Source organism: Hylaeus anthracinus, unplaced genomic scaffold (genome assembly GCF_026225885.1).
Source record: "Hylaeus anthracinus isolate JK02 unplaced genomic scaffold, UHH_iyHylAnth1.0_haploid 4, whole genome shotgun sequence".
NCBI classification, from domain to species: Eukaryota; Metazoa; Arthropoda; class Insecta; order Hymenoptera; family Colletidae; genus Hylaeus; species Hylaeus anthracinus.
In genome coordinates, this window is record NW_026535289.1 from 7,789,255 (window position 1) to 7,813,714 (window position 24,460).

Sequence of the window (24,460 nt, forward strand, 5' to 3'; positions counted from 1 at the left end):
TAACAGGCAGTAAGATGAGTCCAACTAATGTCGACAGCACGCCAAATTTATTTCAGTGCTGTGACTTAATCGGGTCTGATGTTCATTGTAATATACTTGGCTCTTATATAAATATTAAATAACTTCTTTCAGTAATAAGTCCTGCGTATTTACGGTCGATATAAATTAATATTTATTCCTTAACCTCTTAAGGGACAAACTTTAAGTAATCTCTTTTTTTGCTTTAATGATTGTCATAATTTCTGTCGATTTACTGCATTCAATCATAACATCAATAAGTTCTGCATTTCATACCAAGCCTACGAGTCCTTACGTAAAATAAATAATATCTAATCTGCATCCTGTTAAATCGTCATTCTTCGTATTGTACGTACGAAACCTGTCTCCGGTTACCGTTTAGCATTTTATTATCAGTTATTTATCAAAGTAGTTCCCGTCTTTCGCGCGCTGTACGCGAGAACGTAGTTTCCTCGAACGGTTTCCGGCGCGAGAGGAGCGTTGAGAACGACGCAGGCAAAAATGACATCGGCAGCTTTGTGTCGGTGATATTTTCTGATTTAAAGTAACGAGGGAAAACCGTATCAAGGTATCGAATTCCCACGGAGGAGTTCGACAGCCGATCTGCCTCGGGCCCGCGTTATTCCGTCGCGACGGCGAACGTAGAAGGACGCGGTGATAACGAAAATCTATTTCGTCGCTTCCGCGTTCCGCGTCGAGCGTGTGAACGGGCGTCTCTCCGCTCGTAGCCACACGTTTCTCGATTCCTCGAGTATCGACTCTATACGTTCGGGTATCGAGCCACCCACGTTTCTCTTTATTTCGCTTCCTGTTCCCGCGAAACCATGGCCAACCGAGGCGAAATTCTCGTTAACGATAACGCGAAATTGTATTTGCAATCATCGCTGACGCGCCGCGTCTGCCTTATCGAGTTTCGCCCTACCCTTTCCCACGAGTTTTCGTGCTTGGGAATTTAGCGTTCTCGGGTATATCTCGACCCTGTGTACGTATTGAGCAGTGGCTTTCTCACCTTTTCCAACTTGTGGTGTTCAGGGGAGCGCCACGTGGGCCAATTTTCCCGCATGATACAATTTTATCGATACGTAGATTTCATAGTAAACTACATTCTACGTACATTTAATTCTATATTGGATATTTTTATTTTTGTGTCTCTTGTGCTGTGATAGTCCTGATTTTGGAGGTAATTCATCTGCGTCACAGGACCCAGATGACAGAGAAAGTAAAAATTGGTATCGGTAGCATTTTGGAAAAATATTAAGAAACTAAGAAAACGCCGAAGGGACCTTGAAAACAATTACAAATTTATTACATTCTTCGCTGAACATTGGTGGCAAAGTGGTTAAGAATCACTGGGTTGGAGAATATCCGCAGTTGATCGCAGATTTGCGTCTGTTTGAAGGTGAAATTGGATTTAAAGCGACTCGATTTTATCGATCTGAGGAAAATTTCATTTCGGGGAAGTTTTGGTACGAAAATTGAAATCAACGTTTACGAGAAGCGGGGAAAGTTGGAAATTCTTCTCGCGGTGCGTCTCGAGCGATTAGGATGTCTCGGAAGCTCCGCGAAGTTTCCTCGACAACGGAAACCTACCGTTTTATCGATCTTCCAATGGGAAACGAATTTATCGCGCGCGGAGCGGCTGTCCTCCCTTCCCAAACAAGCATTTGTTTTTCCCAAATTGAATGCAAATTCACGCGTTCCATACGAAATACTCTTTCCGTGATCCTGTTAAGCGAGGAACATTATTTAAGAAATTATTACTTGTTAAAATATTATAATGTACAAGCTTGGAAGATTCATGTGAGTGTATTACAAATTTTAAATGATTTATGTATGGTGGGATTGGAGTATTCATTATAGTTTCAATGGTATACTCTCATTATATTAAAATCTTTACCTATAGAATTTTCTTACGATCTATAATCTTCATAGAAACTCTTAACCGTCTCTTAACCATCTTTCCTTTAAACCTAATATTAGGTATACTGGAAAGTAATGTCGTTTGTGCAATTTTAAATACTTGTTTATCCCTCATCAGCTCATTGACTTTTACCGATATGGCGTTGAAAATTTGCACACTAAATGACAAAAGGCTGTTGATAACGAAGGCGATTACATAATTGATTAAAAATACACATTTATTAAAAATTTGTTTGAATTTAATGTAAAATAAACGACATTACTTGCCAGTCTACCTAATATAATAATAATAATAATTATAGCTAATATTTCTTAGAAATTAAATAGTTCACAGTTTACATCAGTTCCTAAAGAATAAAAAGAATAAAATTACTGTTAGTTCCAAGGTATTCTCAGCCAGATTTCGATTATCATAATTCCTCCTCGTTCCACCTTCTAGTTTAATTACGTTTGACCGTTGGAGACCCAATTCCACGTGTTCGTTCCATTTATTATTTTTCCCACGCGCGACAGAAAGAATCCCCTTCTGACGTTATTACTGACCTGGCACGACCGTCTCTCGAAACTTTGTTCCATGGGATTGAATTTAGGCTTTGCACGATAGCGCGAACTTTAAGTCGGTACAACGAGCCCCGAAGTTGTTGCTGCAAGTTGTCGTCTCATGAAAGGTGAATCACGTATCTCGACGTACGGGCCACCGACGTATAGAGTTTCCGTTCGTGTCGGGGATGACTTTTGCGGATTGTCGTTTCTGATGTATGACGAGCCTGAAACTTCGTCCCTCGGTTTAGTTTATAGAACCTTTTATTACACGCTTGCTTCGCAAACAGGTTTGTACTTCGAAAACTCCGCTGAACACGGAGAAATCTCTTCATATTACCCACACGATGCAAACGTGACTGCACTGGTCTTATCGAGTCTCTCCCATTTTATATTGGGACATCATTGAACGCGTATGTAGTTAGTGAATTATCTAGTCGCTGCGCGTTTTTCTATTTTTGTTTGGTTGATATGAGGTAAACTTTTAATTCATTACTCGTAAAATAAAAAATACAATTCGAACGAATCAAGCTACATATATTATTTGAACCCAACTAAGGTTACGAATAAACTGTTACATGTTAGTTTTATTCTTCATCCATTATTCCACATTTTGTCCACCCCTGTGCATTAATTCTTTACCACACTCCGCGACCATAGTACTCATTTATTATTTCTCGTTTTCAAAGTGCTCTGTAGAAACACGGATCAGCTTGCGACTCGTTTTCCAAAGCGAAATACCCGACACTGCCGTCGCTGCAGTTTAGTTATTTATGAAGATTTTTTTTTTTTAGAAACGTGTCGATGTTTTCCGGGCCCTTTGTCGTTCCCGTCAAATCCCAGGGAAATGCGAAATCCCCGAGAACGAACATGGAGGTTTTATTACCGATATCGGTGCCTCCATCGCTGGAGAGTGTAAGTCGTCCAGCGACCAATTGCAACGCGGATGGAGCGACGATAAAACGCCGAGGCGCTTAACAGGGCCCGTGAGACAAATATTCATCGCTCGGACAAAGTCAACGGCATATTTCGCGAACTGTCCCGGTTGAAATATGCCCGGCCACGCAATTTTCATTGGCGTATCGCGGCGTACCCGCGCAGGTTTTGCCACTGGAAAAGTTTCCTGCGTTTCCACGGGGGCTGCTGGACAGCCCTTTGTTTTCCACGAAACTGGAACAGTCGAAGCGTCGATTAAACTGCAATTATTCACGGGCGTAGCGCGGAAAGTTTCCTTAAAATTTATTCAAATCGGTCACATAAATTACGCGGAACGGCGCGAGCCCTGTCTGTGTCTCGAATTCCGTGGATATTCACCGAGGGACTTTTGCTACCTCGATCAGTCGCGCGAATAGTTTAACTAGTACGCAATAAAAATCAGTAAATATAGTGAAATATAAATATGAATTGGAATTGTGTTTGAATTTTTATATTTCACGTATTTATTTTAGAGTTACAAACATTTCAAATCAATGATTCCTAATTTTTCGTCGCGCGTACTATTTACTTCGTCACAATTCCTGAAAATCTAACGAAGGCTTATTAATAGCTGGCTTAGATACCGCAAAATTTACCACGTTTCAACGTCCTCCTTCGTCAAAGATAAAGTTGAATGGGTATCAAAAATTTAGGGAAAAAATTTAGAACCGTGGGAGCTAAATCCGATCGTAGCTTCTGTTCTGGATCCACGGCTATATATTGTAACCAGCTGCGATAGTCGTTACATTCGTAGCGTTCTAGATGAAAACTTCATATTTTAGGATTCGCTGGAGAAATATCTTGTGCTATATTTCTGAGTGCATATTGTGAGATGGAATTCTGACGAATTGGCTGCTGAAGCAGACGTTTCTGTCGGATCGTAAAATCGCCTTCTTACACCTCCCGTGGAGCTGTATTTGATGTATAAAGAATATTTTCCAGGATAATTTTCCTTTAGTTTGTTTCTCCATTTCCACTTACTTGTTGTCTGAAGTTTGAATTAATAGAAACTCGTGAGTTTCTTTAAACCTGCCTTAGAGTTAGTTTAAATGGCCACAGATCGGTCGAACAAAATGTAGTAGTCCTTTACTTTTTGACTAAATCTGTGTTAGGTATACTTGAAATGATCGTACTTCAATCAGAAACGATTCTTAACTTTGCACGACACAGTACTGCTTTGCTTATCGACTACATTTCCGTTTGAGATACTCGAAATGGTCTCGATTCAACTTTGCATGACTTCTACTCCTATTGATCACAGAACTACCTCTCTTTTTGACTACATCATTAGAAGTGCTTCGTCTTCAAAGCGTCTTACATCCCCGTCGTACAGTTTCGGGTCCCTGCGTCTCATCCATTTATTTCAACAATGAACGCCTCGATCTCACGGAGCACCGAGTGGCCGAAAGGTGTACACCAAATAGACGTATTGTCCACAGAAGCCCAGGTCGAATGAAAGAGACGATTCTCGGTCGAATTGCGAAACTGAAGTTTGCCCGGCGCCCGCATGAAAGGCCGTGGTCACGAGGGCTGAGCAAGTGGCGTCGGAACGCCGAAAACAGGATCGTCCCATTTGCAGATTGAGTTTGACTCGCGGAAGCTGCGCAACGAAAATCGACCCGGATGTTTCCTGCCATTTGTAACTTGCGTGGGTCGCGCCATGGACGAGATAAGGCGACGTCGGCGTTATAAATGTATAAACCGACGCTTTTTCATCCCGCGTTTATCGCTCTTAACGCGGGACTTTGAAAAAGGATCGTCGACTCCAAGAACGACGACGATCCCATTGCGATTACTGCTTCTCTCTTGGCAACGGACCCTCAAAGGGACGGAGGGACAAACAAAAAATAGCTGTTGCTCCCCCTGTAATAGATTCGAGAGCGAGATCTGATTTAAGCGCGGCCTTTACGTAGGACTACGCCTCGGTAAATCGAGACAAATCCGCGGAGACAACTTCACGGAGGAACGCGTGGGTGTTTGGTCCTGGTGCTTTTGTTCCGCGATGAATACGGCCATCTTCTTAATTAACCCTTTGACGAGGACGGACTGTAACGATACCTTGGCTGAGGCGACAGGTGGAGTACCAGACTGAACTCTAATTTCTAATGTGGTTGTTAAATGGATTAATGGGTTTGTTTAATATTCCAGGAATTACGTCTGCAATTAACCTTCTTCTCCTACGGCGAATCGGATCGGACCTTGCTACCTAAAAACGCATTTATCACGCACAAGTACAGGTATTATTCACTAAAAAAAATTCTTTTCAAAACCAAATTAATTTTTATTTAGAACCTTTGGATGATTTCAGTCTTACTGAATCTTCACAGTTGCAACAACCTAATGATGGAACTAATATGTCGGTCGTTTTTGATCCGACCGAGACATAATGATGATTGAGATCAGAAGGGAGAATTAATTGTTGACGTGTTCCTTTCTTTACCCAAGAAGTGTATAGACGTCCAATGTGTTGTTTCTTCTTCGTCAAACGATTTTATACCGACAGAATCTTAACTGACCGTACCTTTTAAAACCAACATCCATGTTTAGTATCAAATGCTGCATGCACTCACCACGCACCAGCTGATTTACTCCATAGTAAACGACGCAACTGCGTAGACGTCTCCACGTCGCCCAGGCTTCAAAAATTCATCAAACGATTTTTACCGATCGGATCTCGATCGATTCTGTCCAGTCACATAGTTGGCCAGCAGTGGCCTGGATGCTGTCGAAAATCGGAAGCGAAATCCCCGAAGAAATCCATATTATCACTCGCGACGTCGTCCCTCTAACTTTTCCAATCTCGCTCGCGCAAGTTGTTTCGCAGGTCAACGAGTCTTCGCAGTTTGCTCGGTCGATCGAATATTTTCGATGGACTATCATGGATGGGCTGCATGCGCAGCGACACAGATTTATAGAGAAGCGAGGCGGGTTATGGCGTGCCAATGCGAGCATGTCACCAGCGAATATACAGGGCTCCGCGTTCTTTCACGCTCGCGCGCCCACCTGTCCCTCGCTCGATCCTCCTCACGCTGGGCGAAGCTTGCGGGGAAACGGTTATCGAATATGCCGGGAATGCCGCCGCCGAATATGCCATCAGCCAAATGATCCGTAAAAATTCCAGCTGCCCCTGCGCGATTTTACGCGAGCTCGATCGCTCCTTTTTTTTACCATCCTGAACGTGCAAGCGAGCATCAGCACGCACCCAGCTTCGAAAGCGTCCCTGGTCGCCCGAGGGAAAAGCTTCGTGTGTTCGACAGTTTGAGGGGGTTTAATGGTGCATTCATAGCTTTGCATGGGATGTGTAAGATTTTCACCGTTTTATTTGATGTAAAAATGTGATTCCGAAGGGGTGGAATCTGTATCATTGAAAAGGCACGCTTTTAAGCCAAGGCATGCCGAACACCACCTTCTCTACTTATGGCATGTGCTGGTTCTCATAACACTGAAGCTATTTCAAACATGTACTATCAACTAATGTCCTTTAAACTTTTAAACATCACTAAATTATTATCAATGTTTTTACTGCAATCTCGGGATTAACTATCGTAACAGAAATCAATTTTATCGAGAAATTAGTTCCTCCTTCCTCTAATTATAAAGATTGAATTAGACAACTTACACAGTACCATTGGTTACATCTGCTAAAGTACCGTTTTGGTTTCAGTGCCTTGTCGCATTCACTCACACACGGTTATCAAGTATGTCAAAAATGCTGTCGAATATGCCATCAGCGAAATGGTCCATGAAAATTCCAACTGCCCCCCCCCCCCCCACCCCGTGCGATTTTATGCGAGCTCGATCGCTCCTTTTTTTTTTTACTCTTGCACGTACACGCTCGAGCGGCAGACCTGGAAAGCACGGCCTCGTTCGAAGAACGGCGAGGAAAAAGCTCGGGGTACACCGGCGCCATCGATATTAAAGCTTATACTGAATGACAGCGATGCTCGATGGAACGGCACGGATTGATTCTGCTTCCATTTCGAAGCGATCCGTGGATCTCGATACGGAGCACTTGTCAATAAATAGAGCCGTTTCCCCTACCCCCCTCGACTCTTTCCTCTGTCCGTCTCGCTTCCACCTATTCGTAAATCGTCTTGAAAATTCTCGACGCGTCAATCACCTGGATCCACGACATCGCGGATGTTTGAAATGGAAAGCTTTTAAGCCGTCGTGACAGACAAACAGAAAATGAGGTTTCTCAAAATGGAGCCCCCCTCCCCCTCTGAAATGGTATCGCGATTGTTACTTGAGGGCGGAAATTTAATGATAGAGATGGCAAAGTGAGGATCTTCGAGCGAATTGTTAAAATTATCGTCGATGCTCGGAAATAAAAAATGTAAACGAAGTAGGCAGTCACTGGGTGCTATATGATTTAGAAGAGTACACGTTTCAACCATATTAAGATTATTATCTTTTTGATTAGTGAAATAGTCGTATTATTATCTTTTTGATTAGTGAATAGAATAGTTTGTTACACATTTGTCCGAACACTTTAGTATCCGTTGGCGCAACGCGTCGTCGGCCAGAACAGCTCGTTAGACTGGAATACATATTTTCGGGTGCAATTTCTGCAACACGGTGCGCTTCGTCTTCTCGAGGGCGTCCTGTAACGTAATCGTCGGTCGTTTCGCGTCTAATTAGCGAGAGCATTAATCCTCCGGCCGTATTGCTCATACGGCACGGCATAATGTCCTGTAACGCTGCACCGTTTCACCGGTGCTCGCACGACTTTTCAAGCATTTTCATAATTCCCTCGACGGACTGCGGCGTTATCATCGAAATTGCCGTATTATGGAAAAATTTAATTAGTTTTTACCAACCGCTGAACGCCTCGCGTCGAGGGACGAGGGAGGACTCATCGTCGTCGCGATGAGTGGTCGAGCTGCACGTACGGCACCGGATAATAAAAGAAAGCGAGTGGTCTGCGGCCGTGTCCTGAATATCGGCACTCCTCCAGGAGTAAGGAGGAAGAAGGTGGCCGTGCTATCGTCTCGCTTAAAAATTGCTGATTGCATTGCTCTCTGTCGGTGCTATTTCGAGCCCTCGATTCTAAGAGGAATTTATTAATTTATTATTTACGGTTGCTGGATATTCAATTTTCTGTTAGAACACTAGGACTCTGTGGAACACTTTCCTTAAGAAGAAAAGGAATTTTTGAACCAGGGATATATTTATATTGTGTATACTCCAGTTCATCAAAAATTAATTAAAGTTCGAAAGAAACTTCTGGGTGTCTACTACACTTTGTGCTGCTAATAATGTGATACAAAACAGAAAGTTTCCTATAATGTTTTCTTTGTTTTCAACCGAAGTAATAATTGTGACACGCGACCTTGCAGCGTTGCAATGGGTTGCTTAACCTTGGTTCATGCATCTTTCGTTCGAGGTGCTAGGATCGTGGCCGTTCGTGGTGGCCCATTTTCAAATAACAAACGCGCCCCAGACGGAGAGCGGCGAAGATGGTTGCTGCGGCGTGTGCCGGTAACGATCGCAGGTCATTAGCAATGCTAATGCACCTTTCGACTGATGAGGCACCGTAATGCCTCTGGTCGGCCGGGCTTCCACTTTGGCGCATTTCTCAGCGAGGCTACTTTGGAACACCCCACCCATAAGGCTGGTTGCTCGGTCGGTTGGTTCCTGGGCTGCTACCGTACATTTCATCGGGACTATTGGCTTCCTATTAGGATCGAAGTCCGTAACTAATTCCCTAGAAATTAGAATTCTCCCGATAGCGGAGTTACTCCCCGTAAAATACCGTGGCCGTGATCCTAATTGCGCGTGAAACTGAAAGCTTCTCCTGGTACGGTAAATAAACGGTTCGCGTTTGATCGGGGACTGACGAATTTGTTTCAATCAGATCTAACGTGCTCTACTTACCTTCTCACTGCTGGATTCAGTGACAAGATAACTCTTTAATAAATAGATTTCACAATTTGTTTCTTCTTATATTTGGATTCAGAGTCGATTTCATGATCCTTAACATTAACCACGACTGATCAAATAACCGTTTTAAAATTTTTGTATATAGTTCTTACATGCTATTCGTGAATCATATACAATTGTTTCATGCGTTATTCAATCTAGTTCTACGTAAAATGTTTTTTCCATTTAATTGAAAAGAGTGTCTCTAACACTAGTCATTTGTCCTAACACGATAGAAATAGTTACGAATGAGCGTCGGTAGATTTAGTGTGAACTACGTTTGTTCTCTTTCACTTATCTAGGTATAGAGTAGCGTCCTCAATTCAGTTTTTTAATATTTCTATGTACTTATACAAATGTATAACAGTTAACTTTTTATCGAAACGCAGTTACAACCAATATAGTATCTGAGACGCCATTATTGGGCGATATCGGGTATTTTATTCCACAGCTGAGTGTCACGATGTAATTACATGTGGCTGTTACGGTTTCTGTTTACGAGGGCTCGTGGAAGTTTATGATTAAATACTCGTAGTTCTGGACCCTATCCGGTACGTTCCGAACTTCTTTAACGTCTTTCCTCCTCGAAACGAGGCGATTCTAGCGCTTCCCGCGCTACAAATTTTTCCGGTTCGAGGAGGGCACGTAAGGGAATTCCTACGATTCCTGGAACACCATTTTCTTTCGTTATTACGGCCAACTTACGGGAGCATCTGGCCACGCTGATGGCGCTATTAACGAAAGGAACTGCTGTAACGGAGTCGGTATCATACCAGCCACTTTAAACTTGTTTGCCCGCCATGAGCCGATTACGTAAACGCGGACGGATTGTGTGCTTCTTAAAGAACGATTACAATGCTCGTGGCAGTATCATAACTGACGATTTTATCGTCCCTCGCGATTCTCCCGGTAGCTGTGAAATGCTGGAAGTCTCAGTCTATAAACTAACAGGTTTGTTAAAGTTCTTGCACGTTTTACGAGGACGAATTTTGTATGGTTAGATATGCGTTGAAATATATAGAATCTATTAAATTAAATTAGTATCGTTACGATTTACAGATATATGTTGTTCAAGTGGTTTCAAGAAAGTGCACGATAATAAAATTTCTCCTAAAAATTCTACCTAAACACTTTTTGATGTTTTATTTGCACGACGAGTAAGGCATTGTAGCAGGCACTTCTTTTATCGAAGAGACGAAGCTTGAAAAGCACTGCCCCGTAAATATACAGAGAATGGGATAACAAAACACACATCTCTGGAGTTTTTCAGAACTCCATTCTATCGGAAAGGGTTCGTCGAAATAGTGATAAAAACGTTCCTTTGAATAGCAGTGCAGGGCCAACAGACGTCGAAATTTTCAACGATTCCGTTCCCCATGTCGCGGCTAATTTCCTTGCTCGTGTAATTAGCTCGCAGGAACGGCAGACAATTAGCGAACTCGAGGCGATCACGGGATCAGTCGACGAAGGAAGGTCGGTAATAACTTTATTCGGACGAAATCTTGACCGAGGACGGCTACGTTGCGGGGAATTTCGGCTTGCGCGACGTAGGTCTGCGGATAGACGAAAAGGGGTTGAAGAGGGGGGGGGGAGGACGAAGCCAGGACATTGTTAACAGCATTGCTGCCTAATTAACCGCAAACGCTTTCAGTGGGTTTCGCTCGGTCTATTGTTTACATGCGGGCATGCCGCCTGTATGATAGTGCTCGACGACCGAACCAGCTGAAATATTTCCATGGAGATTCTCTGCCGCTTTGTGTCACGCATACACGCGTCTGTCTGGAACGGAGTGTAGCTACCACAGAGTACGCCGATGGTTACGACCACTCGCGGCATTAGCCTTCGGGGACACGTCCAAAGTAAACTGGTCGATACCTAGACTTTTCATCAGAGAAAATTTCTTCGCAATTATCGCGTTCCTTTCACGAGTTCTGGATGAAACTTGAATAATTTCTTTCAGTTTCTGAAACATAGCGAAACCTTCACTACCGTAACATTGATTATTGGATGGGAGCCTTGTTAATTTAAATTCACTCATCAATAAAAATAATGACCAATGGATGCAATAATTTTTTTATTCCTTTGGGATTGCAAGGACAATCTCTTAAACTAATTTCTCAGATTTTTTGAACGATATTCACATCAACAAAGTAACGAGCTATCGTTCGCATGAGGAGAACGCAAAATAAAGAGTTACAGGCTGTCGGGGGCACGATTCGCCCGCGGCGGGGTCAGGTTTCATTAATTTTAATTGGCGAAGGGAATCCGCGCGATATCAGGGGAAAAAAGGATCACTGGAAGAAAGAATTTCATTTCGAGGCGATTACCGTGATAACGAGCTTTGAAAATCAAGGAAATTGTATCAGAGCCGCGGCTGATAAGTCACCCAAAGCCCACTCCAGTTAGTGACTGAACCACAGCGAGTGATAATAAGCCACTCGGAGTACACGGTTTGCTCGTTCGCCGATATCCTTAATTCCGAAAACCGGTTGCACGGTAAATAGAGCTTGAAATTAAACTCGGGCAGCTTTCTTATCGGCCGAAGAATCTCCATGCCGTACATAATGCGATCTTGTTATCGGGTCGCGTTATTTTTAGCTGGAATTACACGCGCACACGTATACCCCAACACAGTATCTCTCAAGCTTCATCTTCGCGTGGATCTCACTGATAAATACAGAGTAGCATCCCGGACTCCTTGAAGTAGAATTAAATTTTTAGTTTTTGTAAGGAAATCGCTTTACATAATTTTTCAAAACCAGTACATGTCCCTCACTCGAGGGGGTGTACTCAAATTGGATATTTCGTATTACTCTGAACAGAAGTAAAATGAAAAATGATAAATGACGATGCACAAAACTGTATCGATTACACCAAGAAATCTGAGTTGCTCCAATTTGTAAAATTGGTTACTTTCTACGATCTTTTTCAATGTTTTTACTACTGCCGACAAAGAACTTTTTTAATGGGTTTTTTTAATGAGCATAAAATACTACGGGAGACATATTTTACATGTCTCTATAGAACACGATCCTTCACAAAAATTGTGACAATGTTAGTTACATAAATTTTCAACGGGTGCTTTTAATTAAAATAGACCACGAGAGGTACGTTTTTTTTTTTATCGAGAATATGCTTCTTTATAAAAGTTGTCCCGTGGTATTATAAATAATGTGAGAGAAAATATGTTTGAAATTTTCTGAACAATAGAAAAACAGTTTTTACGACTCGTGTTTTTACTACATTCTCCGGGCGTTGAATTAAAAACGCATTTCGTGCTCGACATTATTCTTGGTGTTCCAAAACAAAATATGCGTGTGTTATTTTGAAAAAAAAAACTCCTTTCCATTATCAGAAGCTTGAATTTTGGAGTCCTTGTTTATAGACGAGTTCAAATTATAATAATTCGATGAACACAAAGGACTCTGGTTAGGTTCGTATTACTTCGAAAACAGATAAACATTTCTACCTAAGCTAGTGTCATAAACGATCGAATGGATTATACCTAATAAATTGTTAACATGGTACGCAACCTTCAATTCACGTTTCGCAAATGATTCGGAACTGAAATCTTGAATACGCAACTCGTCGGAACGAGCGTTCCCCAGAGAATTTTTTCAGCTGGAACACTCGTCGAAGATTGAACGCGTTACGCTCATCAAGCTGCACGGGTGTACATAGTGGAACATCCATAATAATGCTGCACGCCTGGACGACTGCGGGATGCAGGGGGCAGCAATCGAAACTGCTTTTCCCCGTTGTTCTCGGCGACGATGTAAATGGGTCAGAACCGCCGCGCGATGATTAAACACCGATTGCTGTCACTCTCTCTCTCTCTCTCTCACACACACACTCCCCCCTCCCTCTCTCTCTTTATTTTTTCCATCGTTGCATTCCACACTCAACGCGTCGAAAGCCATTATGGCAGAAAGCTGCTCGATACACATAAACGATTATAAATAACTCGAAATCGATAGTGAAAAAAGCCCCCCCGGTTAAACGATCGCTCGTAAATCAATCCAGGCGTCATTAATTTATACACGAACACCCCGTCGATACCCATGTGGAACCAGCGTGCGGAACGAGCACCGCAGAAAAAGAGGATTCATTAATTATTTTTTTACGCCTCGCGTATTGGAAAACCGGTAGGGGGGAGAATATATTCTCCTATAATTGAAGAAGGGGGAAGAGGTGAGCAAGAGAAAGGTATAAGCACGTTCCTCTTGATAGGACATTCCGGTTTGAAGCTTTGAAATTAGGGAACTCAAAAAGAAAATAGTTAAAATATTTGAAGAATCGTATAGTCGGTTTCTTGATATTCATTAATCTAAGAGACCAGCCGATTATACTTGATTGACAATTCTCTGTGTCAGCATAAATGTATACACGATACTCTGAGAAACTCAAACAGCATACATTTTCTATTCTAATTGCAGGCAAATAAAATTTCACTTTTTATGTTTTTTCTTTCTTCCTTTCAATACAGCAAAAAATACTTCATCATACCATAGTCCAGAATTTATCAAAACTTCACAGATGACTCCATTCATCTAATACAAACGATTATCAAAGTCGAGACTTTAAATATGCATTCTACTTTCCAGTTGCAAGAAAAAGCAATTCCTTCAAGACAACCGGGAGTGCCTCTCTAAATATCATCCTTATTGCTTATTCAATGAACAACCAAAGCTCGGTATCTCTGTTTACGAGAGGTACCGCGTTAAAGATTCTCCGTGTATTCTTGTCGGACATGCGCCTGTAGTATACATGTATATATGCGTGTGTGTGTGTGTGTATGTGTATGATGCACGTGATTCCCTCGTAAATGTGGAATATGCTCGTGCAACGAGAATATTTCTGCGCCGGAACCGTCGTAATAATTCTTGCCCGTAATTCCTCGGTTTCTCAGGCTGAGACAAGACAAGGGCGGCGGCGCCTGGTGCCCGAAAAATATGGTCACGAAGGAGGGCAAGGAGTACTTGGAGGTGAATCTGCACAACCCACGTGTACTAACGTCTACCAGGACCCAGGGTAGATACGGGAACGGCCACGGGGTCGAGTACACCGAAGAGTACTTCGTCGAATATTGGCGACCCGGGTTCAACAAGTGGGTGCGATGGAGAAATCGACGTGGCATGGAGGTACGTACATACCTGCTGGCTGCTGTCGGCTGCCGATCGATTCGCGTCGGACTTTTTTTCCACCCTAACCCGACCATCCCTCCTCGTCCCGAGTTCGCAGCCACTCGTGTTCGTGACTGACTGCCTCTTTTACATTCGTTATGAATGCGACGCTCGTGGGATACGCGGTGTCGTCCGATTTGCTTGGACTGGCCGTAATCGATCGTTGGGTCTCGTTACACTAGGAATTTTTCATCCCCTTGACCTCATTGGGGTACGAAATCTTGTTGGAGTAATTCACAATGTAGCTATTAGTCTTCATTTGGTTCCAGTGTGTAATTTTCCGGCCTTGCTCACCGTCACATATAATAATCTTGCCATTGTATAAGTACAGAATATCTATCAAAATAGTTCTTGCTTCGTCACGTTAGAAGGTGGCAAGAAGTATTTTGAGAAATGAGCGCGAGAAGGTTAGGGACCAACCGCGTTACACGGCGCACGGTATCATAACAATGTCTCCAGATGCAACTTGCATCGTGCCATAGCGTAAAGCTAGCTGGAGTTTGTTCGCTTGGAACTTACGCAATATGCCGCAGCAATTTACCTCGCTGGTGGTGTGTTTATGAGATGCCAAGGATTGTTGTTCTAGAATATTGCGCATTTTATGTAAGCGTCTCTTCAGATCGTGTAACAACCCTCGTTCTGTCCTTATTGCCAAAGGATATGGAGATAATATTAATACGGGTTTACTATTATTTCACGTATATCAAGTTATGGAGAGATACAAAAAGAAATTATTTGATTTTGGTGCAAGGAAATGTATTCGACAGCACTTGTAAGTAGTAGTGGATTGTATATGGTCAGACACGCTCTGGGTCCAGTTTAAGGACTGTCTTCTTGTAACCGATAACACAAAAATTATTTTTAAAATTGTTCTATCGATCAATTAATCAAGATTCATATCTCAAATCATACGCGAATACCAACGAAATTTAATTAATTTCTCCGAACCAATTCTTATGGTTATATACGAAAGAAAAGTCATGGAATTCTGGGATCGACGATTCAGTCCCGAGTTCGACGAACTCATCCGCAGGTTCGGTTCTTTTTCAGATTTCATGCGACTCTCGGGCAAATATTATCGGTATGGAGCCGGCGAACGAAATTAAATTCACTCTCGATTAAGATCGATCTTCGACGCGAACTTGCTGTTCGATGTCGGTGCGTCGTATCCAATCTTCCGCCGTGTTTACCCATTGGAACTTCATTTACAAATACACGTCGTTGATCGTCTTCGTTGCACGTCCTGTAAGCGTTATCAAGTATGTTGAGAATGACAGAAAAAGTTTTGATGAGATGTAAGCTTGATAATGTAAGCAATAGTACAGGAAGTGTCCATGACTGGGTCATCGTCGATTACTGACGCGTTTACCTTACGATGGACCAATTGTAAAGCAATTTCACGGCGGTAGACCCTGGCCGACAGAATTAATGCGGTGCCACTCTTTATAATTGCTCTCGTCAAGAAAACGGATTACAGGTTCATCTTATGCTGGCCGGGACAAAGCGTCGTCGGCGTAATTCCATTCTTTTGAACGGGGAAATCTGCGCGTATCGCGGAAGCTTTCGTACCGATAGCCCTGAGGCTGTCCGCCATTTGTATTCTTGGTCTGGTGTATTCTCCGTAACCTGGTTCTCGCCGAGTAGAAATATTCACATTGCGTTCAATGCCTTCTAAACAGCGTAAACCTAAATTCTAACTCTTACATACTCGTTCAAATTATCGTTTGATCTGATAAATTTTAATGAAGCTTGGTATTTTCTGGCTAGCTTGTATAGGACTCGTTTATTATGTAGATGAAGACGTCAAAAAGAGCTTTATTTGTTAGAAGGTTTCAACCCTTGGCTTTGAGTCATCTTTAAACTTATAAATGTTACTATTGCTTCAGATATGGACAAATATTTCGGTGTTTTTCTTTATATATAATATCATCCTCTTTTTAAGTGTAAAAAGCACATATTGACCAAATTTTACTCTCACGATTAGTTTTAAAACTAGATCCTTCGTTTAAATGCTGTAAATACAACGAAAGGAAACAGAGAAACGGAAATCAGTGAAGTCCACCATTTCACGAGAACATGCTTTCGTCTCGATAGCCCCGAGGCCGTTCGCCATTTGCATTCCCGGATAGTGTGTCTCCAACCCCGGGTTGCCGTCGAGTAGACGTATCTGTATCGTATCGGGCAGTGCCCTGTAACCAGTGTAAACGGCCGTTACAACGGGCGACGTGTTAATTAACGTCTCTTTAGCATGATAATCTGTACGCGATATCCATTAGCTCGTCAAAATACATCACGCCGGTAAAGCGATTTACCGACGACGATGAAATTACTGGGAACAGGCTCTTCGAGCCGTCGCCTTAAATTATTATTACGTGCTCATGCGAGCGGTTGCATTCGATGGGACCGAGACGGTCACTCGCGATAATGACGGGGATGAAGTTCATACGTCTGAACGTGGCGTCGGGATCACGAGATGAGGAGAATGTTATCATTATCGATGCATTGGACACCGATCGAAAGGTTGTGATTGATTTGTGAAATATTTAATACAATGTAGGATTCTATTTAAATCAATATTAAAATGAAAGTTATTGTTATTCCTCTTCAATTAATAATAATTGTTAGAGAAACCTATCCCCTTCTTTATCAATATGTGAGAGCAGATAAACTCTGAGAATTCCTAATCTTCGCTATATACTTTCACCTTCCATGGTGTCACGTTATTTGTTAATAATTATCGAGTAGCGCGATCGGAGAATAAATTGGTAAACACGTCAATAGTCCGGCGAGAACCAGACTGACTTTTGTTCTCTAACCACGACCCGTATCGGCAAATGGAATTTTAATGGATGCACAATAAACCGACTGCATTTATTCCACTCGTCGAAACAGCGTGGTTATAATCAATCGTAACGAGCGCAGACCATTTTTCAATTTCTCGAGAACGGACCATGAATTGCGTGTCTAACCGTAAATGGACGGAACACTTTGTCTTTATCAATAGTGTCGATTCGCGTCGATCGATAAACGAATGTTTCCCGTCTATGGTACGTGGTGTCCATGTTTATAGTAAAACGTGGATTTTTATTTCGGTACACTGTTTGTCTAAAAGTCTAATTAGCAATCGACAAATACTGCATCATTAATTTTGTTCAATCAACGTTTAATTCCAGGTTGACTCTGCTATCCTCGGAAAGTTATTCTCAACTTCGGACCAAGTTCCACTCGCGAGTATGCTGGATCCTCGTTATTCAACGAGACCCCGTTGTCATCGAAAGCTTTCAGATGTTCTCCATGGCTTGCTGATTCTCTCCTATTCGCGTTGTCTCTCTTGAAAACGCATACACAGCCGCTGTTTCGAGTACACATAACATACCCCCATCCCCTTCATTCTTCATCGAGCTTCGTACCCAGACGTTCTTCCCATTTTCACGCAGATTTGCTCAAAGCGAGAGAGCAGCTTGGATTCAGCCCGCGCGAGAAAGCCACGTAGGAGCGTACGAATGAGGGGGAAACCAGGGTCTCTTACATAGGACAAACAAAATCTGCCCGCTGTCTACATTTAGTTCGTATTCAACCAAAGATTCGATCAATATGCACTGTACGATTAATGAGTGAAAAAAATCTGAATCGTACTTATGGAATTTTTGAAACCAGAATAATTCAGTGCCTAGCTGATCGAAATTTATAGCTTTTTAAAAAAATAGCGTCATCAAATCTCTGAGACTTTTCCACCTGAAATATTCCCTTCAATCATTACTAATATCAGGATGCATTGTGTTTCTCTTTGCTGTAGTAAATTCCCTACAAATACATATATACACGAAGTGTATTACCCGATCGCACCCCTATTTACATTATACGTATACGCAGCTCGCAGTACTAGTGGCCTAGGGGACTACGGAATCTTAATCCGTGTCTGAGGGGGCGGGAGTGGTCGCGGATAGAGCGAGAAGGGAGGATTTAAGAGGAAACGGAAGTTAGAGGAGGATAAGAGAGAACACGAACGTTTACCCTGCAGCCTCAATCTGGGCGGCATGTGATCTTTGTGCACCGGCTCTTTTCCTTTACTCCTTGCACTTTGAATACAACCAGGAAGAACGAAAGAGCCTGACGGTGAACGAAACCGACAGGCTGCAGCGGAAACGAGAGAGACGAGAACAGACGTAGATGAAAAAAGGGGAAAAGCAAAACGACTGTGTTATCGCCCCGTTGTACGTGACCCGGCGCTCCGCAGGCATTTTTCTACGGCAGAAGTAGTCGCCACTCCCACGAATAAGGGGTGAACGGGCAACTGGAAGGCGAAACGAGAAACGGCTTTTCCGTTTCCGATCGACCGTACGGAACATTTCCATGCCGTCGCGATTTCCTTTGCCGTCCCTCTCCCCGCGATATATTAAATAAGAACGAAAAGAGGAGAGATCCGGGGGCGAGAAAACATTTCCAAGTGGTTCTACCGAACGGTTTACGAGGGAACACGTATGGATCCAGGATAACTTGTATTCAGGGGCTTCGAACTGAGGGATGTGGAATGTCTGGGAGCGAATAAACACGCGTGATAAAAGTATAACGAGCAATGTTTCCCCGGAAAGCATGTCTACATCCATTTTCCTCGCGAATCTATCCTCCTGTTCGTAAAATGTGTTAAAGCAGCGTTTCTTAAAGTGAAACAGTTTTGGAGGACTCTCACATGTAGAATTAACATTTTTAACCCTCCTTTCCTACGGTCGGGTCAAAAGCAACCGACATATTAGTTCCATGTCGCGTAGCGAATATTTGTTATTTAACAGCACCTTGAAGAACTATTTCCCCGTTTAAAATACTTTTATGGTTTATCGTTCAAATGAAAGTACAGCATTTTGTTCACCACGCGAAGATAAATGTATCATGAATTCACGCTGACAAGACTCGGACAAATTAAGCCGAAAAGGAGGCACCCCATTTAGATTCAAAGGGGGATGGTGAAAGGCCTGGAGCAGCGACAGTATATAGATGCATTCTGATGAAACCGGAACGGAATACGGCAGTCCAGCCAGATACCACCTCTTCCTTTTGCGTTAGGGTGCCCGTTGTCGTGCCTGCGGTGGGACAATTGCCAACGGTGGACGTGTTTCATTAACGCCGACGTACCGGCGCCAGCGACGGAACTCTCTGAACCACCGCCTTCATTTGCGGCGTCTTTCCACTTACGTTCAGTATAAAATGAGAATCAAGAAATTCAATTATCCCAGGGGAAAATATTTCGAGTGAATCACCTCTGATAGCTGGGAGGAAATCATTCCACACATCTCCAAAAAAATTACATAATTAGAAGCTTTCAATTGTGTGTTTATGGAGCCATGGTGTAGGTAATAGCTGCAGACAAAATACTGTATAATTTATATATCTTGACTGAATTTATCTGAATTTATCAATTAAAAAAAATATCAAATTCAAGGCAATGGAAACTGTTTATATTATTAACAATTTCTCGACCTCGATCCAGTAAAATAAGGGACGAGGAAGACATGAATCGAATGGAGGAAAACGTGCATCACATTTCGTTAGAGTTTTCCAGCTTATGTTTCGAAGGCTGTGCCTCGAATAGCTCTCGCTCCGCGGGAAACTATTTAACCGAACGAGATTTCACGTAAACGTGCCTATAGTGTGGTAATTTTCGTGCGCGAGATTTATCGCTCGTGCTGCCGGGATTCTAGCAAAAGGAGGACACTACACGCGAGAAACAAGACACGGTTGCTCCCCAATGATAACATTCCCAGAGGTGTGTCGCGATAAATCCGTAGGTGAAAGTCAACATGTACCGTTGTTCCGTGCTAGATGGGGCGAAACACACGTATCCGCGTTTCTCCAGGCCGGAATAGAGTCATCGTGCAGCCTTACAGTCTTTAACCCTTTATACTACACCGGTGTGTCGCTTACAGCTGCATTCATAGCATGCGCCACGACTCGAGCTTTATTTATGGCCAGAAACTCAATTAACGAAATAAACTTTTTAAATTTAAATCACAAACATTTATCAATTTTTATGGGACAAAGAATATTATGTATGTTTCAAAATTGATATAAAATAATCCCAATTCTCTGTCTCTAAATTGAATTATACAAGACTTTATCTGATTCTTCATGTATAGTTAGCCTTGCTATCTAAAGAAAATAATATCTATTCATCCGTAACTGCTGTCAATCCCATAAATATTCGTACCGTTGATGTCTATTGAAGACATTCGTCTAAATTATTTGATAGGTTTCCAAATATATTTTTTATTATTTATATTATAAATATAAATATGTGTGAAATCTATTTATATACATATTTATAATGAATCATTTATTTGGTAACGTCAAATCTGTCATTTAATTCACACAAATTTCTTCAATGGAAATCACGAATACTTATAGGACTGATTGTATATAAAGACAAGTATTTCTGTATGATATTCACATATAAATCAACACCATTTGATGCACACCTCATCGGATTAATTGCAACGGCGTAAAGGAAAGAAAAATGATTAATGGCCTCCAGTAATGTCAAAACGTGCGATTAACCGGGCGACGTCGTTTTGTTTGACTTGACGACCGCTCGCGTAAGTCCACAGCTACCTACTATAATTTCCATCGAAATTTCAATCTCGTTTATCCGTAAAGTAACTTCCATGAGCCCCGTCCGTCCCAGTCATCCCTCAACCCACCCGTTCCGACGCCGTTCCACCCCTCAGGCGATCGTCGCGGGACTGGCAGCACGTATCGAATTTTAATCAATCACCGATAGGGACAGCCAATTCCAAAGCCAATTAACATATTCATTCCGTGGGCTTGCCACCCTTTTTCCACTGATTTCAGCGAAATTCAAATTGCAATATGGTGTGCGCCATTACCAGCCCCGGCTGCTGGCCCCGAGCCGCACGGTCATTACGCGGCAGTCATTACTGGACGCGTTCGTTCGCGATAATATTGCTCGAGTCTGCGGAATTAAAAATAAAAAAATAGAAAAAAATCGTTGAATTTAAAAAAAAAAAGGAAAATGGAAAAATACGACGAAAAAGTGAATCGTTGAGATCGTAGAGTTATCGGCCAAAGCTCGCCTGACGAAGTGAATTTTGATGGCATCGCTTTATTAAAACGGTTCTCAAAATTCAACCCCGCGAAGAAGACTCGATTAAATACCGCTAGCTCGAGGGTCGTCAAGTTTATAGGACTGTTCTCCGCCATTTTAATCGTGAATAAAATTTCCCCGGCGAGTCTTCGGCCAGCGTATCCTTACCGCGTATGAAATCTCGTTCGAAAAATAGTCTGAGCCGCTGGAATAATGGTTCGGGGGCGCAACGAGTTTCTCAACGAGAAAACTTTTTGAGAACCATCGCGCGTAGTCACGCTTCACCCTCTAACGAGGCGTGCTCTAGGGAGGGGCACGTAATTCTCGAAACGAGGATTTAATACGGACAAACGTAACAAAGGGCAGGAGGCGATATCATAAATTAAAAGTCGATGCTTGACCTTCGAACGCCTTAACCGATTACATATTAAAATCTCAGATAAATTGCAGTATCGCACTAGATGTATCAGTAAAATATTAGTAACTACATGGAAACAACAACAAAATTCCAGATTATGTTTCTCGACTCAAATGCAAGGATATCGTACCATCTGATTGAAAATTCAATAGTACGACAGCCAGGAACAGAGGACAGAAACAGTGGTGTATCGTAGCCAGTAGTTAAAGGGTGTTTATGGTCAGACGCCGACGGAGTCTGTTATCCGATATGAAGCGACTAGACGGCGCAGTTTATCGTTCCTTCCATCCGTCGGATTTGCGGGGCGTTTGAAAAATCAACAAGGTCTCTCGAGCTGGAAGGAAATCCTGTTAGGCTCTCTTGTTTCATCCTGGTGATAAACTAAAGAGAGAAATAAAGTTATACGCGGCCGAGCCGCCAGACATTTCTATCTTCTCTCTACTCCGCGCTTCGGAACCTCTCACGGAGGAAATTCAATGTGCGACACGGATAAACTAGAAAATTTTCCTCGTAACATGAACAGAAAAAGGAAAAGTTAGTATTTCGACAAATTCCAATCATCGATGTGAACAGTTTAGTTTTATTTCTCTTAGCTTCTTCATATTGTTATTCTTTCTATTCCATTCTGTTCTATTCTTTCAGAATGTTATTGTTTCTAAATATATTTACACAGAAAAGTCAACTAATATAGAATACGAATACAAGCTCATAGAAATTCCTACACCCTATCCCCTTTCCAATTACGGACTTTGTCTGAAGAAGCTGCCATCACGAATTAGTTTTCCAATATTGGAAATCGTTACGTATTTAATTCACAATCGCTAGCGCGACCCTGTTATCGAAAATTTATATCGCGACGATCATGCCCGACTACATCCAACAACATAATAATTGTATTCGCGATCGATACGGAATTTGCTTACGAAAATTTGTCGTAGGCCACACAGTAGAACAGTAAAGTTTCCTTATAGCCAGACGGAGTTTCTTAATTTTATTTCATTATGAAATCGAAATGTAGTTCGTTAAAAGTACCTGCTTAATTTTGTTTCTCCTCGTAGATAATAAATCATAATAGACACGATGACCCGTCACATATATTTTGATTTCAAGAAGGGGTAAATTCCTCGAGAATTTTGACATCAGTCGTATGGAAACTTTTCGTATGGATTGTAAACATATTATTTCGCCAAACATACGCAGACGTGTATAAATTATGGTCGACACGGGAGCCTCGTTAAGTGTGCGAGCACCCGTACAGTATCGGAGCCGATATCGATGGATTACGGATTACCGGCCCGAACGTGGACACCCTATTAGCAGATTACCGCGCGGCCTGGAAACAATTTTCTACGGTCACACTTCCTCTATCTCCGTCTGGTTTTCCCTCGTCCTCTTTTTATCCCCCGGTGGCCAGGTCTGGATGGCATTTTTTTTTGTCCCTCCCTCTCTCTGTTCCCTTTTGGCGACTCCATCAGAGCGCAGGCTCGATCGGTGAGTGCTTCCATCCGGACGAGGGCTCTCACCCCGAGGCCCGGAAAAGGAAGGGGGCTGAATTTTGTTCCTTTTTGGTGACGTCGCTCTGTTCTCGCTCGATTTTCGAAATATTGTCCGGCTACGGAACCCGGGGAAATTCATTTCGGCAAAACGAATAGGTACAACTCGTCGACGCCGTCGTCGTCGGCGATTTGCGTGCGCTGTTCGTCTGCCCGTGGTTTACCCGCGTCAGAACCAAAATTGCCGTCGCCTCCGACAGGAATTCACGCCGTCTTGTGCATTCTCCGCTTCGGTGTCGTCACTTAATTCCCTCCAGATCTTCCGGCTCACCTTCCTAACCCCAACTTATTTGCGGCGTTCATTTTCGATACGCCTTGTTCTTTGAGAGTTAATCCACTGGCCTCGAGGGGATAAGGAACAACTGCAGGGGGGAATCGTTTAGGATTTGAAGTATTCTTCTCTTTCGACAACGGTGGGAAAGGTCAGGGAAGTGATTCTAGGACGTTCGTTGGTCGCGAGAAGACGCTCGAATTACACGGTACTTCGGCAGAGCAACAGGGGAAAGATCCGAGCTGGAGGATTAGAGACAATCTGTTCACCGATAACCTCAGAATCGGGGTCTCGGTAACGATATTGCACTGGTCCTGAATACTTTCCTCTTATATTGGGTCCCTACGACCGTCCTCGTTAATGAACACGAAACGGACCGTTTTTTAAGCAAAATTAACAGGGAACGAATTAGCATTCCCTTTGCAAAGGTGTTGGATGATTTCATTATCTTCGTTATTTGCTTATTTTATGATTCAATTTAAATCAGAGAGAGAGAGAAGAGAGAGAGAGAGAGAGAAGAGAGAGAGAGAGAGAGAGAGAGAGAGAGAGAGAGAGAGAGAGAGA

At 42.6% G+C, this 24,460-nt stretch overlaps 1 protein-coding gene across 1 annotated transcript in view; it reads left to right on the forward strand.

Moving 5' to 3' along the window:
* LOC128894947 (discoidin domain-containing receptor 2-like) overlaps positions 1–24,460 on the forward strand; it is a 232,764-nt gene that overhangs the window by 144,910 nt on the left and 63,394 nt on the right. The window contains exon 7 of the mRNA XM_054157062.1: positions 14,285–14,516. Coding sequence (XP_054013037.1) covers positions 14,285–14,516 — 232 coding nt within the window. The remainder of the gene's footprint in view (positions 1–14,284; positions 14,517–24,460) is intronic.